Below are 18,509 nucleotides of genomic sequence, written 5' to 3'. Positions count from 1 at the left end.
TTCCAAGATTGACATTGAATTCCATTTTCTTCATGCTACAATTCAATAACATAACATTCATTGATTTATTTTCAATGATAAATCCATATAATTTGGGTAGTATCTATACTAAATCAACCAAAAACATAGGCGGTCGGGTTTACCCCACCATTTTTGAAAACAGCAAGAATGAACGTTTTCGTAAAACACTGGTATCTCAAAGTTTTCCCAAGATAGGAATAAAATATTATACATTGAACGTTGTCCAGAAGTCTAACCTTTAATTTGGTATATAAAATGACTTGATCCGATGTAAAATGAGCATTTTACAGCCAAAACCATTTACTAGGTCGGATTTGCCCCACCTTACCCTATTTATTTTATTATTCCAATTTTTATATGGTTCTATTCATATTATTTATTTCAATCATTTTATTAAATGGTTAGTTTTTCCCAGTTCACATATTTTATTCAGTTTCTTAATTTTATCAATTCGGTTTTGCCAGTCCTTTATGGTATTGTATGATAGCTTGTTATCCTGAAACAATTTAATTTTCTCTCTTAACTTCATTACGTTTTAATATCGTCTAATTTTAATTGAGCTAATTTGATTTATTTTTTTATTAATTTGATTTATGTTAATCATTCTATCCATTTTATGAATAACTTTTTTATTTTAAATTTTGTTTTGTTTTATTATTTTTCTTTAATTTATTCAATTTATTAGAAGCGTTATTCGTGCACATCTCACATCTAGTTGCTTGTAAATTTAGCGTGTGATCGGCAAGCTAATAATGAATAATACAACAGTGATATGTGTAAGAAATGTCTCATCTCACTGATAGGTGGATTAAATCGGTTTTTTATCAGATTTGAAACGGGAAGCTGCGTAAGCAAAGCAAAACAAATCAATTACATTTGTAAATCTGCGGATGTCTCGCGGGCGAAAACCGAATCAACACAATTATGAATCTACATAGTAGACTATTGGTACTTCAAATAACTTTTTTTCTAATGATGAAATCAACACTGGGTGATAGTTTTTCTTGAATCTACGTTTAATGATTTTCTTAGGACCATTTGGCACAAATAGCAACCGTAAGACGAAATACTCTTATATAATATAATTTCTATATCTATAGAAGTATAATCAAGCCACAAGTTTTTGACAAATCGATGCATTCCGATTTCAACCAAACTTAGCAAATATTAAACTTTTTGCCAAAACTGAACTGGTTAGTCTTATACCCTAGTATCAATTGAGGTTTTATCAAATACAAATTAAATACGCCAAGGTCCCATACAAATGCATCTTCAGTTTTTGGCTCACCAAGCAGGCTAATTTTACTACCCAATGCATTTCCTCTTGACAGTTCACAATTGTTAAAAATAATTATAACTGGCAACGATATCTAATCCAAGCAAACTGTTTGTTTTCATTTTTATTTTTGACGTAACATTAGCATTTTGCTGAAAAAATGTATTTTTCATGATTTGTGTGGTGAATTTAAAAATTAAACTTAATTTCTTAAGCTTGAATATAATCCCGCCATGTAGTCAAGACACGATGCTTGGACGAAATTAATCATGTATAATACATAATAGGCTACCCAGCAAGGACAGGAACTGTCCATTTTCACCAAACCTTTAACCTGGCTGGTTAACAAATAAAGATTTTGACATCACTCATTTTCAATCTGGATTTCTTTGTGAACCGGTAAAATACATGGTATTTTAGAAACTGTAATATTGGTAATTGTTCCGAATCGCAGCATTTTCGAAAAAGGTTGTTTTCAATTGTTTTAAATTACTTAATTTAGGAAACACCAATGACGACAAACAAGGGGAAGCTCCACCCCAAGGGGAACTAAGAAAAAAGATGTTCCAACTAACTTATGCTGTGTGCTTTTTGTGTGCTATCTAAACCTAACCCCTATATTTGAGTATATCGAGTAAATAAGTCGATCACGGATATGCCTGCGCTTCCTTCGGAGTATTGCCAGCCACTTGGTGTAACGGAACTACAGTGGTTTTGCGCCGCTTTGGACCTTGGACTGGACAAACCGCATCACACTAGCTTCGCCCATAGCGCCACTCTCATATTCTATGCAAGTAGTGTCTATCTGGCATTGTTCAATGAGGACTCACCTACCATGAACAGGGGTTACCCATTTTGAGCCTCATTTTAGCAATTGTAGGCCTAGCATGCAAAAGGATTTTTTATTCATGCACATCTGTGAGACAGACACCTCCCTCTTGCGCGGCGTGTGAAACGACAAATTTCACTTCACACTACGTGACTTTCCTCATCCAATTCTGAGAGTCAACTTGGGTGAGATGGGTGAGATGTCCTATTGCAACTAAATAATCGTATGTAACCCGAAGTAACTTCTGAATAAGGCAAGAAAAGTCGTTTGCTCTGAGGAGAGATATGTCGTCTCACATCAAACACTGTGCAGATTAAAGATGACATTGTACCATATTTTTATAATTTATTTCAATACACCACCAGGTGCTACACGTGGCAATTAGTTAACCCTCGAGCACTCGCGCTGTTGTACTTTGTACAACACTTTGGGATTTTTCGTTATCATTTAGTTGCAAAGACATTTAGCAATGCCAAACCACTATGTATTCCTCAGAATTCATGTTTTAGACAAATTTACAAGTGCCGGAGGGTTGAATTCCAATGTTTTACCCATGGCTGGAAATTGAAACTTTGTGACGTCTTAGAACTTCACTAAGTCAAGCTTTTGGGTTAATAATATTGTTGATATAGTAAGGTTCCTGAATTTTTTTACCACGTAACAGGCCGACGAGGGTACCCGGGTACCCACAATGCATCGAAGGTCGCAAGAGTAATCCAAACGCTTCTCTTTGAACTGGTCAGTTACGATTATTATCGTACCGTCCCTTTTAAACCATCCAAGATTGGTGCTGCTACGTTGTGGATGTTGGATCTGAGATGGAGGAGTGGGATAATATAAAAGAAGCGTGCCTAAATATTACATTTCTATGCTTAACCGTTATGTGTCCAACAAAAAAAAACACCTTTAACAGGCCAACGAGGTTACCCGGGTACCCACAAATTGAAATGCTCATAACTATGGCTTCTTTTAACCGATCTGGACACTTTTAGATGTTTTGGATTCAGGAACTCGCCCACTTTTTGATTCTGTAAAATTGAACCGGATGAATGGAACCGGTTCTTGGTAAACCGGATTTTCCGGAGTAATGTTCCAGTACTAGGGTAAAATTTGTAAATTTTAATAATGTCCAAACAATAGGAGTATTAAAACTCTTCAAATTGTCTCAGAAGTCTGTTATTTATTGTTACGGGACCCTATGGCATTTTGAAAAATGGAATTGGAATGGAATGGCCACTCACGGCCTCACGGGAATCTGCTCCGGAATGTTCGTTCCGGGGTCAAATCACCAAATGGTTCCAAAACCACGAGATATATCCTACTGATGCAATTCCAAGAATTTTGATGCCCGTATTGCCAGTATTCTATTGAAATTCACATGTAGTATCCCAGCACCTGAGCATTAGAGTGACAGGAAAAAAATGACCCCTATCGGCCCACCTCTGAGTCGATTCCTAGTCCCACCAGGAGTACTTGCACCAAATTTGAAGCAAATCGGACAAGTCTAACTACCGGACCAACGTGCCTGAAGTTTGCATGGGATTTTTCAACAATTTACATGGAGAAAACCCACCAGCTCGCATTTTCGCCGCTAGGTGGCACTGTATGCATCGTATTATCACTGTAAGTGAAAATAAGAAAGATAATTTAATTGTCTACAACTTTGTCGAAGACTGCTAGTAAATCCGGCTTTGTTAAAAGAAGTTATTAAACTTTTAACAAAGTGATGTCTGAGTCAGTTTTGCATGGGGCCTAACAGTGCATGGTTGTGTATCAGTACTCGAGTCACAAGAACTAAACATTTTTGTGAAATAACCGTTAGGTTTAGCTCAACGGTATGTTCAGAAGAATTATAGTAAATAATACGAGTCATGCTTTGATTAGAAAATTTTAGTTCCACATGTTACCGCATAGAGGGCGCCATCACTAACTTTTCAAGGAAGAGAGATAGAAATTTGGTGTCTTCTACAAAGTTATAGAACAGGCATTTTTAAGTCTTTCTTCCGAACATCTTGATACTCTATCTCTCTTCTATGAAAAGTTAGTGGTGGCGCCCTCTATGAAGTCACAGGTGGAACTAAAATTTTCTAACCAAAACATAACTCGTATTATCTACTACAATTCTTGCAAGCATAATATTCAGCTAAATCTAACCCTTATTTCACAAAGATGTATGGTTCGCGGGATTCGAGTACTGATGCACAACCATGCACTGCTAGGCCCCATGCAAAACTGACTCAGACATCACTTCGTTAAAAGTTTAATAACTTCTTTTAACAAAGCCGGATTAGCAGTCTTCGACAAAGTTGTGGGCAATTAAATTATCTTTCTTATTTTTACTTACAGTGATAATACGATGCATATAGTGCCACCTACTGACGAAAATACAGAGGGGGAACAACTTGACAGCTCCTATACAAATCGTTGAAACCACTTTTTTTTGGGTCTGTGGGTCTAAAATGGCGGATCAATCTTTATTCAAGAGCAACTTCTAAAAAAAGCGTAAACTTGTTCACAGTGCAAATTTTCTTGTTCAGATTTTTTTACTTCTGATAATTCATTTTTGAAGACTTTTTGGGTTTGGTGTTGTTTTATTATAAAAATAATGCATCTTTATTCCAATGCATTATTTTTAAATGATTCATGATTTTTTGGAATCATCAGCATACAAACAAGCGGCGCTTATGCTAGTTAGTGAGCATCTTCATTTAGTTTTAAGATATTAGGTAGTAATATTTGCATTGCAATGTAAACAACACACACAATGATACTGGATTGTTTTTCTCCCTCTCCGATAGAAAATGAGCTGTCATCAGTTCTGAATTTTGTGGAAACCTTTGCACCGTAAATGTCGCATGCTGTCAGAAATAAACAATCGAAGTCAATCCCGCCTTTGTTAAATACGAAGTGAACAATGATAATCACAAAACTAAATGTATTTACAAACTTTCGAGAATTGTCATATGCGAAAGATATTTCAAGGGCGACGGGAAAAGAAAAAGTTCACACTAGAAGCGCACTCAAATCAAATCATGCATTTTACATTTTACATTCGGCACAATTTGTAATCCTTTTATGAAACTCCAAAATGACGAATTAACTTGTTTGTATTTATATTAAATTATTAAGCTGTTTTGAAATGATCATCTTGATTACCGCTTCCGAATGTAAATAAAGAAAACAAGTTCGTAAAAGACGTCACGGAATTATTTTCTCGCATAGAAATTTACAGTATCGCAATTTGTGGACGGCGTTCTATGGTAGCGACATCATTCGAAACACGGTGGTTTCATGCAACTTAGGCTAAACGTCAAGTTGCGGGAGGGTTGCGAAAATACGAACTAGTGAGTTTTCTCCATGTAAATTGTTGAAAAATCCCATACAAACTTCAGGCACGTTGGTCCGGTAGTTATACCTGTCCGATTTGCTTCAAATTTGGTGCAAGTACTCCTGGCGGGACTAGGAATCGACTCAGGGGTGGGCCGATTGAGTTTTCAAAAATTCATCATTTTTCTGGGCAGTCTACTGAGCATGCTTCCGGAAATCCGGATTCCCGGGAACCGAATAATGTAACCGGATTCATTTTTTAACAAGTCTAAAAGTGGATGAGTTCCTGAATTCAAAACACCGAAAAGTATCAAAATCGGCTGAAAATTATCTTAGTTGGCATTTCAGTTTTGTGGGTACCCACGTCGGCCTGTTAGGTAGTAAAAAATTTAGGAGCACGTCCTCACTCCGCTTCACTTCGTGAAGTTCTAACATGTCACAGAATTTCGATTTCCAGCTATGGTTAAAACATGGGAATTTCATTAATTGAAACCTAAAAAGTTACCCGGGTACCGCGTCGGACACATAACGGTTAATCGTCGAACATTTTGACAGGAAGTTTGAAAGAATATTGTCATTCTGAGTTCCGAGGATTCGATGTGAAAATACGTTTGACTTGTGTATTTACACATTCACAATTTTTGTTAATAAATGCTGTTGTCTTCAAAAACGTTTGTTTGATTTAGTGATGAACAATTGAATGAGTAATTAAAAGAAAGAAATAGAATAAGATGGGTTCCCCACTAGCTCTTTAGCAATGCCAGCGACATGAGGTTGAGGTGTTGGGTTTAGTAACCGATTTCCAACTTACGCCACCTCGAAGTTTAACTCCGGTAGACGGGGTTCAAATTCTGATTATCTCTCTGACCAAGTGAGTTTAAAAGCTAGAATAAAAAGAGCACCGTAATCTATATTGACAATAGGATATTTAAGGATATTAGCCACGACGAGAGATTGTAGCGCAGATAAAAGTTTAATGAACAGTTGATGCTGTTCCAGACAGGTATACCAATGAAAGCAATCATAAAGCATAATCAAAGCTTGAAGTTGCTCGTTTTTGCCTGAAGCTTTTTTTCTCGTCAGAAAAGCGGAAAGTCTCTCCGATCCACATCGTGCACTTGTCGATTATCCTAGTCAGCCGCCATCGGTCAGCATCACGCACCTCGTCGATTCAAGTAACGCTCGTGTCGTCATATTACGCCGTTGAACTCCGGCACCCGTCGAAGACTGTTTAAAACGATGTGTACCGCTCCTTGGTGGCGACCAAGTCGAAGCAAAGAAACCCAGCTTCGAATAGCCTTACTTGGGTAGCACTGGAACCGGCTAGCAACATAAACATCGGAAACAAAGAGGTCAGACCCAACTTGAAATAAGTGAAAGGGTTAAATTATGTCAAGCAAAAAGAAAATAAACCGTCATGTAGATATCAATAGTCCTCGTTTCACAATCCAGGCAATCGTTTGGGTTTTTTGGATTGCATCGTCAAATTCATTTTCCTGTAGTTGGAGTTGGTTGTAGTAGATCGTACCTGACCTGCCCTGAGAGGTTTAGCCGGGATGGTAAACACATGCTCCACCGCAGTACATCATTGAACTATACTGGCGTTCAAGCGAGAGAGTTCTGAAGGGTAGTTTGCAGTAGGGCCTATCGTTTTGCGGAATCACCAAGATACTGGGGACTTTGTGATTGGTAACCGTTCCTGCCGCTTCACGCGATTGGCTCGCTGACACTATCTTAACTGTTACAACTTAGACTTATGTTTTCATTAAAAAAAATTTAAATTCAACTGTAGAAAACAGTTCAAACGCGTCTCGCAGACTTTCGGAAATTCTTATACAATCAAGTCGTTTTTCGCAAAGTGAACTTCCAAAGCTGGTACCTTTCCACTAAACGTGAGTCTATACAATTACACTTCTGGAGGAAATCAGCTCCGTACTAGTGATGGTACCCGAAATATTAATTCTAGGTCCGAAGATTTGGACGAAATCAAAACACAATCGAAATTAAATGTCAAAAATTTTCAAACAACAGCAAAGCAAAATCTGGGTTGCTAGTTTGGTAATATTTCCTCAAAGTATGCTGTCACTCTGACAGTGTACCTTTATCGCTGTACCTGGGTTATAAAATGTGTCCTCGAAAAATTATCAGAGCATTCCGTATTAACATATTTGTATTTGGTTTTATCGTACTTTTATAGCCACTCATAACATTTAAATTGCACTTGTAGCGTGCTATAAAACTTCAATTGTTGCTTGTAAACATAAGTTTTTGTACCATGAAAGACTATTCTTTAGCTTAAATAGCAGCTAATATGGTTTTAATTTCAGCAAAATCTATATATAGCATATATATATATATATATATATATATATATATATATATATATATATATATATATATATATATATATATATATATATATATATATATATATATATATATATATATATATATATATATATATATATATATATATATATATATATATATATATATATATATATATATATATATATATATATATATATATATATATATATATATATATATATATATATATATATATATATATATATATATATATATATATATATATATATATATATATATATATATATATATATATATATATATATATATATATATATATATATATATATATATATATATATATATATATATACAAAAACGTGCTTGGCACATTTCAAACATCTTTCATTAAAAATTAAATGGAACAGAAACCAATAAATAACGTTTTGTTCAATTCCATGATGTTTGACATAATATCACCGATAAAATTCGTATTTATTTACATACGCGTTATACTCTCTTCATGAATGTAACTGGACAATTCGAAAAAAAATGATACTAAATCTTATTTATAATTTAACATATTCTAAATACGTGTAATTGTTCTCATTTTTCACCTATGATCTTTTCACATGTTACTCTAGAAATGTACATCTTTGAAATCTACCCGGTAAACGAAAAGGCGACAAGGCGGATTGCAATAGATGCCAACGAGCAGTACACGCTACCAGAAAATAACCTACAGAATAAGTTCTTTTAACTTAAATTTAGGTACTTTTGAGCTGTGCGTCGCTTTCGCACTTATTAGTGTTGTCAAAAACAAAACGAGAGATTCGACTCAGTCGAGGTCTTCCGTGCAGTAAGGTACTTATAAGTTGTTTGGGGTATACTCAAAATTAGGTAAATTCAACTTAAATTTAAGTAAATTAAACTCAAGGTTGAGTTATTATTTTTGCCGTAGTTAAATGGAAACTACCTTCAACATGATTTACCTAATTTTACCTTCCTGCACGATACCACGAGATTGAGTCAAAAGTACTGAATTTTAGGTAGTCTTTCGGTGGCGTGTAGGCTATTGACATTTTGTTTCTACGCTACTCGCCGTAGCTGTACTGTAAAAAAGTGTAGCAGCACCAACTCATAGAAACAAAAGTTTTCTACTTTAAATTTAAAATTAAAAACGAAGTTTTAAGTTGAGTGGTTTTATTCATTTCGTTCCTTCAGTGGCTAAAGTTGATCAACATACCGTTTAAAATTATTCAAACGGTTGAAAATGGTGAGATGTGCCTCTGCGTTGTATTGTCTATCCTGAGATAAACTAGCGTTTCGTCGATTTGTTGCTATATGTGACACACATGAGTGCGAACGAAACAAAAATAAACGTCAAACCGGTTTTTCGCTTGCACTAATACAAAGTGAACCTGCGCGTAATTCGGCGCACGGCTTGGTGGTGCATGGCTGAAATGTCACGATGTGGATTTTAGAAAAGATTCGCAATACCATCACGATGTGAAAATAAGGGCATTCTTCATTGGCCGAAAAATTCATCAGTAACAAAATTGTGCCGAGATGAGAACTCCTGTCCGAATGCGAATTGGGAAAAGATCAGGTGTACGCTGAAACGCGAATTCCTATCTTACGACAAGGCTCTAAATGAACTGAACAGAATGGAATCAATGCCGGACACGGAAGCGGATGAAAAGGATGCACAACCGGAAGTCAAAAAGGTTCGCCATACGAACATTGCTAAAAAAGTACCAAAAATTCACCAGGGAACTGTCAAGGATTTTAATGAATTTTTAACGAATCCGGAAAACGAGCCGACTGCCGAATTTGCAATCAATGAATTGAAGAACAATGAAGAAATGGTAACTAATTTTATTGTATGTAAGTGATCTGATGAAATAACTGGTTTCAATTCAAATTGTAGGCTTTTGCACTTGATCCATCAGACATGATCGTTTACGAGGAAAACATATCCTCAAACACCGATGTTGAAGGAACCCAACCTTGCGACGTTGAACGTAATCTTCCAGTTGGTACCGTAGAGTTTTTATCAGAGCCGGAAACGTGTGGCAATGCCCCTAACGCTACACTGTCAACGATCGTAGCGAATCAAGTAGTGATTAATAATAATCAACTAAAAATGATGACTTTCTTGGCACAACTCGCAACCGCCGTTGATATGCTCAACAAAAGTGTAATATCAATTGAGAACAGCGTGCAATCCAAATCTCGTCCTGAAGTTATTGAGGTCACGTTCAAACCTGTCAGTTCCCGTGAGGAATTGGACCACTTGGAAGCCGATCTCAAAAACGAATCAAACATGTTGCGTTATATTGAAAAACTAAGTTCCATTTGTGGAACTACTGGTAAATCGGATGGAATTGACAGTGCGTACCGCCTTATCGACTGCATGGCAACTCGAGAAGTGATAAACATGTGCTCTTGGGCAGGACAAACCCGAGAAAATTGCGATCAAACTGGAGGTCTACCAAATGGAGCGATTGAATCTGACGTGGGTTCAGTTAAGATTCCGCTTAAATTTTACACCAAGTTCCGTGAACTTTTCTTCAGAATCATTAAGTTGGCAGACCGAGAGTTCTCAGAAGCATCCTGCGAGAAGTTCTTGAAGGGTATAATGAAAAACAGCAAACAACGATTGGCCTCCAAAGTTGCGTCAACACACAAGAACCGACCGAAGAACCTAAAATATGAAACCAAGAAGAGTAATATTAGCGGAACCTCATTGAAAAACGGATAACACATATTTGTTCCTTCGATATAATTTAATTTATTTTTACAATGCAATGTTTCTTTTATTTTTCATCATCAATGAATTAAAGTATGAAGTAAAGGTATAAAAATTGCGTCTCCAGAGTTATTATTTGGAATAATTACCATTTTACATTTGATATCACTCAAATTAAAATTTTTAATAAAGTTATTTGTTCGATTAGAACGATAAATGTGCAACACACTAGAACGAATAGGAGTTTCGAAAAATGAATGAAGTTGTTTCAAACAACAGCCTCTCATTTGTATTTTCTTGTGGCTGTCCTGAATAGCAAAGTTCATAGCAACGATCTCATTTGATTTAGTCAAAAACCACTGATTAGCGATGTCATTGCACAATGAAAAATCCTTAAATTCATTCTGTTCAAATACTCTCGTTTCATTTCCAATGATTATATCATTGTCCAACACATCTAAATCGATTAATTCTTTTTTTAACACAGGCTGAGTGTCTTTCATACCGAATCCCAAGTCGACATTTTTTGATATTTGATTCAATTCACTGAGTCGTTTAGCGATTTGCGATAGTGGATGCCTTCCTGATCGAACTAGATTTTTAACTTGAAACAGTTTGTTTTCAAAAGGATACGCACTGATTTTTGGTAAAATTCCGAATCGTTTGACATCATCCACTAAATGGCTCAGATTATGAACGTTACTCGAAATGTAATCTCCGTAAAATGTCTTGAAATGATCGTGAAAATGCATAAGCAGCATGTTCGCTAACTCAATCAAATGAGTAAAATTTTCCGAGGAACAAATTGTAATAGAACAAAATAAGGATAAAAAATACTCATAAACTTCGGGCAATAGAATTGGTTTTAAAACAACTATTGATACGTACTGGAGAAAAGTTCGAAATTCAAGACCTTTCCAATGCGCTATGCAGTCAAGTCCTCGAAGTGCCCTGTGAATCTCACGTGGCATCTTCAGTTCCAGCAGTCTCTTGGAAAGATTGATTGCAACATTTGCAGGCCATTTTGTGTTAAGGCTACCAAATTTACCGTTTCGCCACCCAAGCAGAAGTTTTTTCATGATACCTAAATCTATTAGATGTAGAGAGTCTGCTACTGGGAAATCCTTGACCATGTCTATATTGAGTCTCAACAGTGGAGTGTCTTCCTTGTGATGTGTACCATACTTTTTGTTTCGAAAATCAGCGTCAGTCCTCGGTGGACACCCTGCCCGAGGGAAATAAATTGTATGTGATACATAAGAGTATTCTCCAATTGTTGTGCATGTCTGGCACCCATTTTGCGCATTAAAGTAAGCGGTCCCTGAAATCGCAAATTGAGTTCATAACTTGCAGTACTTCAAAATATGTCTGTGTATGCAAACCTTTTATGAACGCCCTCGCTAGAGAATCGCACACGAAACACCTAATGGATACTGTAACTTTGTGGCCATTAATATAAATTCCTTCCTGATAAATTTTCTCCATCTCAGCAACAAATGGTGACAAAAATGTTCCAACGTTTGTTGGTTTTTGTTTGCCTGCGTAAATTCCCACAATCATTGGTGCAACTTGGGGGTATTCGTCAATATTAATCAAAATCGGCCAAAATTCGTCCTTCGAGCTTCTGTAAACCGGAACTCCATCAATATTAACTTTTAATGATATATTTGATGGCCCAGTGCTTTCCGAGAGCACCCTCTCAAGACAGTTCTTGACCCCTTGGTGCCAGTATTGCCCGTTCTCCATCTGTTGAAGGTCCACCGACTGGATCGTTTTCAATAAGGTTCTTGGATCACGGGGTAATATATTCGAAAGGCGAATGTTCAGAATAGCTAACAATTCTTTAAAAACTGAATGACGAATGTTGTTCTTGACCGCCCAACAATGCAGATTATCCAGAAGACGCAAGTTGGCGAAAGTTTCATCTGCCGGATCAGGGTCAACGTATTCTTCCTCATGTGCAGGCGGTTCCCATCTTTCCGATACATCCAATAAGTGCAACTTACGGTTTTGATCCAGTTCGTAACCGCCATCCGTTTCCCTGGAACCAGCACTTTCTATAGAGCTGCTTGTTTCTGGTTTCGGATATATTGTACTACGGGCAGGTTGTTGCACCTTTTGGAACAAAAGTGGGTTTATGTTAAGAATTTTATAAAAATTCTTCTTCACTTTTCGCTTGAAAGTGCCAGAAGTTTTAATTCTTTTCCAAGAATTCATGTTTTATATGCAACTTTTAAATATTTTTAGGAAAATGATTGTTTATTTTGTTTACAAAATTGAAAATTTAAAACAGCTTTGCGAAAGATTGTCTTCGACTGCATTGCTTTATTAAGGTTGGTTCTAAAGCAAAATTAAATTTGTTGGCAGTGTTTTATAACAGAGTTAGCCATTTAATTTTTAAAGCACGACAATGCAGTTATAAAACCATTTATAAAACTAAAAGGAATTTCACATGATGCGCTCAGTGATAGACTTTATTGAAGTTTTAAAGATAGCTCTAAGATATTTTTGAGAAGTTCTATATGTGGCATTGATTGAAACAGTTATAAAGCATAGGCAACTTCGGTATCCACAATAAAACTATTATAAAGTTTATATAAAACCGAAAGGCATTCGATTTGCTACTTGGGAAAGGAAGAGAAACAAAGAAAAACTGAGCTTAGAAAGAACAACAAGATACCACCTCGTAAACAAAAGAATTAAAAATTAATATTTGGATTCCTGATGAACTTTGAACCTTGATTTATCATCCACTTGAGGATGTTACTCCTTAATACTGCTACAGATGAATTGTTACACGAAATACATTATTGTTAACTCTATTGCATTACATTTAATGCTGCTTTGTTAGGTCTGCAGTAACGTAATTGTACCGAAAGTTTTTCTATTTCTCAAAATGATAGAACCAAAAAAATACTTCATGCAGTCAGCCTTCCATATAAAGATTAATGTATCATTTTTGATTGGCTGTCACTGACTTGCTTATGTTCTTCTTTCATGCATTAAATATACTGCAAAGAGAACGAGTCAGTAGGTCAGTTTAGTAGAAAAAACTTCACTGTTTCCAAAATATATTCAGTCACATTCAGTGTGTCCAAAATATGCTTGAAACACTGTCCAAATTAGTGTGGAAAGGTCCGAAATGTGAAAAATTCATGCTGTGAAGAAATGTCATTTTCGAGTTTATGTCAATGTATAAAACATCCATTGACAGTTTTCTTTCAAGAACAGTAATTTTGGAGCAGACTCGTGCATGTATTGCATTAAAAAACTTAGGCAATCAAATATTTTTTGACGTTCATGTAATTTCACTTCCTCTAGGGGTATAAAATTGGTTGGTTACCATATAATAAGCCCCACCAGGCTAAAATATAAGATTTCCATTCCAAGGACCACATAATTTTCTGAAGCAAATAAATAATTGTATTTGGCATTTTTCATGTGCTACAGAAGAGCAACTGATACAAACATTCCAAAAGATGTAAGTTTCCACTCTTTTTCTATAAGTATTTCATTTAATTTGAAACAGTCAGATTTGGCTGAACTGTCTGACTACTAAGTATAATGTTAGAGAAGGTCTCTCAGTCCTTGGAGTGGCTAGCGCCTAACAATACAACTCCATAACATTCTCGATAGTATGTACAATTATTAGCAAAATAGCAAAATGACGTTTTAGCCAATTACGGATTTCAAACAATAAATTGTTTAAGCTAAATTGATGATTCCAAAATTGTTTTAAAAATATAAATACATCTTACTATAGAATGGCTCAAAAAGTGAATTTTCAATTAACTTCGTTGTACGGTTTTCAATGTCTTGTATTGCCTATCAGAATGCAGCAATGCAAATGGCAGAATCATGTTACCGTAAGAAGACAAAAATATGCAAAAATTTGTCATGTTTCTCTTGTGCACATATCGTTATTTTCAATCCTCTCTTCGGCTTTCTTCTGGATAAATATGGCTCTCTTTGCTCGCAATAACGATGCCAATAAATAAGCCAGTTTTATCAAGAAAGAAAGACAAGCACCGTCGAACTATATCTACCCGCATTTTCGATTTCCTCGTTCTTTCCATCTCTCTACATGCTTGATTCCAATTGCACATCAAAGGGTTACAGTAGAGCACGTTTTGATAAATTGAATCGATTCGAATCAAAATTCAGATCAAAGTTATTTTTGCGAATTAGAAACAGAACTGCAATACGAATTGTTTTGATACTTTTCTTTTTGCTTATCGCTATGAGAAGCAGTGCACACTTATGTGGTTTTTGTTTGAGGCGAAACTGAGTCAGTTCCTAACCCCAACTGCTGTCAAAATGTATGAACTGACAGCGGTTGGGGTTAGAACCTAACTCAGTTTCAGGTTCAAGCGAAATCGCCATTAGAAAAAAACGAAAATTACATTTGACGTAAACAACACAGTAAAAATTCATGAATATTAATTATAACGTAATTTGTAAATTTACTCAATAAATGTTAACGTAAAACTAAATCTAATACAATTTTCCATTCAAATTAACATAAATAAAAATTACATCACCCATAACACAAAGCTACAGCATATCTCAGTCAATATTACTGAAGAAGATAAAATCTTATCCAAGCGACATAGAAATTTCCACTACTCAACAATTTTTTAAATTACATGTCATTCAAATTTACATGCACGTAACATAAACCAGCTTGACGTTGGCTGAAAATCAGATTTGCGGCAGCCATTATCGTTAGTGCGTTTCCAGTGCAAGCACCAGAAAACCTAACTATTAAAATGTTGTGTAAGTTTTGTAATATCTTGTGCGAGAATATAACCAGCTTCTTCGGGCATATTCGTATCCACCGGAAATTGAAAATGTTTGAGTGCCCCGTTGAAACTTGCAGAATATTGATAAAAAGTTATCGATCTTTCCGAAAACATTTAAGAGAACGCCATTTGGAACCAATTGAAGGTCCTTTGCGAAAGTGCACACTTTCAACATGTGCTTTTGAAGAAACAGATATACAGAAACTAATGAAGCATGCCCAAAAACATTTATCGGAAGGACAACCAGTGTACTGTCCTCTAAGATGTCCTAGGCAGAAACCTTTTGCTACCTACAACAGCCTCCGCTTGCATAAACTGTATGTTCACAACTTCGATTTTAGTCGTGTGAAAAAATCGTCTAGTAACCGTGCCCCTAATAATCATGAACTTAATTCTGACAAAGAACAGCTAGCCGAAATTGCGGCAGGAAATATGCTGGAAATGACTGAAGAAGTTACCTTGGAGTCTTCATATTCAGCGATTGAGACGTTGTTTTCAAGTTTATTCTTGAAACTCCTTTCAAAGCATCATATAACAGAAACGGCTATTCAGGAAATAGTAGAAGCTTTAGGCGAATTTGCAGTTGTACATAATAAATTGATTGAATTGAAGTGTAAAACGGTGTTTAGTCACCTGCAGTTGTCAGAGTCATCTAAAAAAATATAATAGATACCGTGTGTGATACTTTTTTGAGAAAAATGTTTGGACCCGGCGGAATCTTTCGTTCTTCACACATGCGGAGAAAATTTTATTCTGAGAATTTTTCATTCGTGGCGCCAGAAAAAATCCCTCTTCAAAGAGATAGAGACCACCACGAATACTTTTACTATTACGTACCGATACTTGACACATTGAAAAATTTACTAAGTGACAAACAAGTGTTTGAAGCCTTTTTTCGAGAAAAAAGCTCAGTTCCCGGATACCTTTGTGATTACACAGATGGCCTCAAATTCAAGAACAGCATCTTTTTCAATAAGAAAACCTTAAATCTATCAAGATGCCGCGGAAGTTGTAGTGAATGCGATCGGCAACGCCACAGCACGACACAAGTTTCTTTGCGTGTATATGGCTTTTGGCAACCTAGATTCACACTTACGAGTTTTAACCGATAATGTTCACCTCATTTTGCTTTGTAAGAATAAAGACTCTGCTTACTTTGGTATGGACAGAGTGTTCAGAAGGCTCGTGGAAGACCTCAAAGTGTTAGAAGACGATGGAATTGATGTTCAATTTGATGGTAGCATCGAAAAGATTTTTGGATCAGTATTTACAACCATGAACGATAATTTAGGAGCGCATCAGATTGCAGGCCTCGTCGAAAATTTCTCTAGGTGCACTTATTTCTGTCGTAGCTGCTATATGGATCACGCTTCTTTCATAAAGGATCCATTGTGCTCAGCGGAAAAAAGGACACCTGAAACGAACGAACAGGATTTATCGGTTATTAGACAATACCCTGACAAGATTCCATTCCGAGGTGTAAAAAAAGACTCGATTTTCAACGAGCTTCGACATTTCAAGGTTTTTCACTATGGTACTGCTCCTTGCGTTGCCCACGATATATTTGAAGGGTGGGCAAATTATGATATTTTCCTTATATTCAAGAGAATGGTTAGTGAACGTACAATATCTGCCAATTTCCTACAGGGCAGAGTGAATAGCGTTTTCAAACAGTTGAAGATAAATACCATGATAAACTTCAATTTTTCTCGTAAATCTAAAAACATAAAAGCTAAAGCATGCGACATATGGCATCTTATACAAATAATACCGTTTATTTTCACTCAAAAAATAGTAGATTTTAATGATCCTATGATTGTAATGTTGTTATTAATCAAAAAGATCACAGATACGGTAACCTCTCCAGTTGTTGCAGAACCGCAGATACAAGTACTAGAAACTGATTTAGCAGAATACATTGAAATGCGTGAAACCGAGTTCACTGTTCCTCTCCGTCCCAAGCATCATTTTTGTACGCACTATCCCCAACTTATGCTATGGATGGGTCCCCTGATGACATACTGCACGCTTTACTGCGAGAGAAAACACTGCTTCTTTAAACGAAGCTTAAGAAGTACGCTCAATTTTAAAAATGTTACCAAGTTTTGCAGCGAGCAGCACCAATTTTACCAAGGTTGGCTAAACATGCAGAAAAATCGTTTTCAAAACGATTTCATACTCGAGAGTTACACAGAAACTATCGAAGATCTCCCAAGATGTACAAGAAATGTGTTACGTGATCTGAACCTAGACGATTGCTCCAACATGTACGCGGACAAAGGCACTCACATGGGCTACAGTTACGCAAGGGATAACTTTTTATTTCTAAACCATGACGACTTCGGTGAAGTTTTTTTGTGATGCAGATAAAACTAATTATTTACAACAAACGATCACGACGAATACCAGTTTTGGGAAGCAAAATTACAGTGTGCAATGTACATGAGAAAGGTCAAATGGAAATTACACCCAACGACGTGCCAGAAGACGACTGGATGTGTAAAGATATTGAAGAATTCGTAGACCGAGCACCTTTAGAATCACTGGAAGAAAATAATAAACTATATTTATTCATAAAACATTCCATTCCTTCAATGTAGATAATCCGTCGACGAATGTAAGCAATATGGAAAAATTGACGATATTTAAAGTATGTGATGCTACGCGTAAAACCCGCCACGTTGTACCTGCAGTTGGAAATATTTCTAGTTTGCTAGAACAAGGTAAATTGTATTATGAACACAAATATTCACTTCAATGATACCATTATAACTTAAACATTTAAGGATCACGTACTTTCAAGAAAGAATTTAAGCAAATTGTGCTCGAGGAGGATGGCTGCCAAATAACTAGCAATCTGGCTCTTAATGCTTTCACAAGTGGTTTAATGATGCTGCTTGCTCATGGTGAAATGTGGACACCGAATATAACATTTGCCACAACGAATGAATCTTGCAGTCAACCAGAAGGTACAGTTCCTGTAGTTTTTAGGTTATAGTCATATTTTTAACGTATTAAGCGCATCAAAACATTCACATTGCTACAACATACTTTTTGATAGCATAGAACTCAGTCAAAAACAAAACAAAATTTCGTTCGACTACCACACTAGTTGAATCAAAACAATCGCCGTGCTTTCTCTATACGTAATAAAGGATAGTATCCTCTCGTCCTGGGTACGTGTGAGAGCGA

The 18,509-nt window shown here is 36.0% G+C and overlaps 3 protein-coding genes across 11 annotated transcripts in view; 1 reads left to right on the top strand and 2 right to left on the bottom strand.

The window, feature by feature from the left end:
• The window catches only part of LOC131678338 (putative uncharacterized protein DDB_G0282133), a 2,723,618-nt gene that overhangs the window by 2,593,268 nt on the left and 111,841 nt on the right, over window positions 1–18,509 (bottom strand). The window lies entirely within an intron of this gene.
• Window positions 9,227–10,567, top strand: LOC131680123 (uncharacterized). Its single transcript, XM_058960841.1, has 3 exons — window positions 9,227–9,236; window positions 9,315–9,631; window positions 9,694–10,567. Exons 1-3 carry the CDS (start codon window positions 9,227–9,229, stop codon window positions 10,525–10,527), a joined length of 1,161 nt encoding a protein of 386 aa, XP_058816824.1. The 3' UTR covers window positions 10,528–10,567.
• LOC131678343 (uncharacterized) lies at window positions 11,694–12,889 on the bottom strand. The gene has a single exon (XM_058958418.1). It carries the CDS (start codon window positions 12,730–12,732, stop codon window positions 11,821–11,823), a length of 912 nt encoding a protein of 303 aa, XP_058814401.1. The 5' UTR covers window positions 12,733–12,889; the 3' UTR covers window positions 11,694–11,820.

This window comes from Topomyia yanbarensis, chromosome 2, assembly GCF_030247195.1.
Source record: "Topomyia yanbarensis strain Yona2022 chromosome 2, ASM3024719v1, whole genome shotgun sequence".
In the NCBI taxonomy this organism is placed as follows: Eukaryota; Metazoa; Arthropoda; class Insecta; order Diptera; family Culicidae; genus Topomyia; species Topomyia yanbarensis.
Note: the sequence above shows the minus strand (reverse complement) of the source record. Positions and strands in the feature narration are given on the sequence as shown.

Excerpts from the sequence above, each read along its gene's own strand:
- LOC131680123 (XM_058960841.1), top strand. Across the intron at positions 9,632-9,693 it reads TGAAGAACAATGAAGAAATG|GCTTTTGCACTTGATCCATC; the intron begins GTAACTAATTTT and ends TTCAAATTGTAG.
- LOC131678343 (XM_058958418.1), bottom strand. The coding sequence starts at position 12,732 with ATGAATTCTTGGAAAAGAATTAAAACTTCTGGCACTTTCAAGCGAAAA.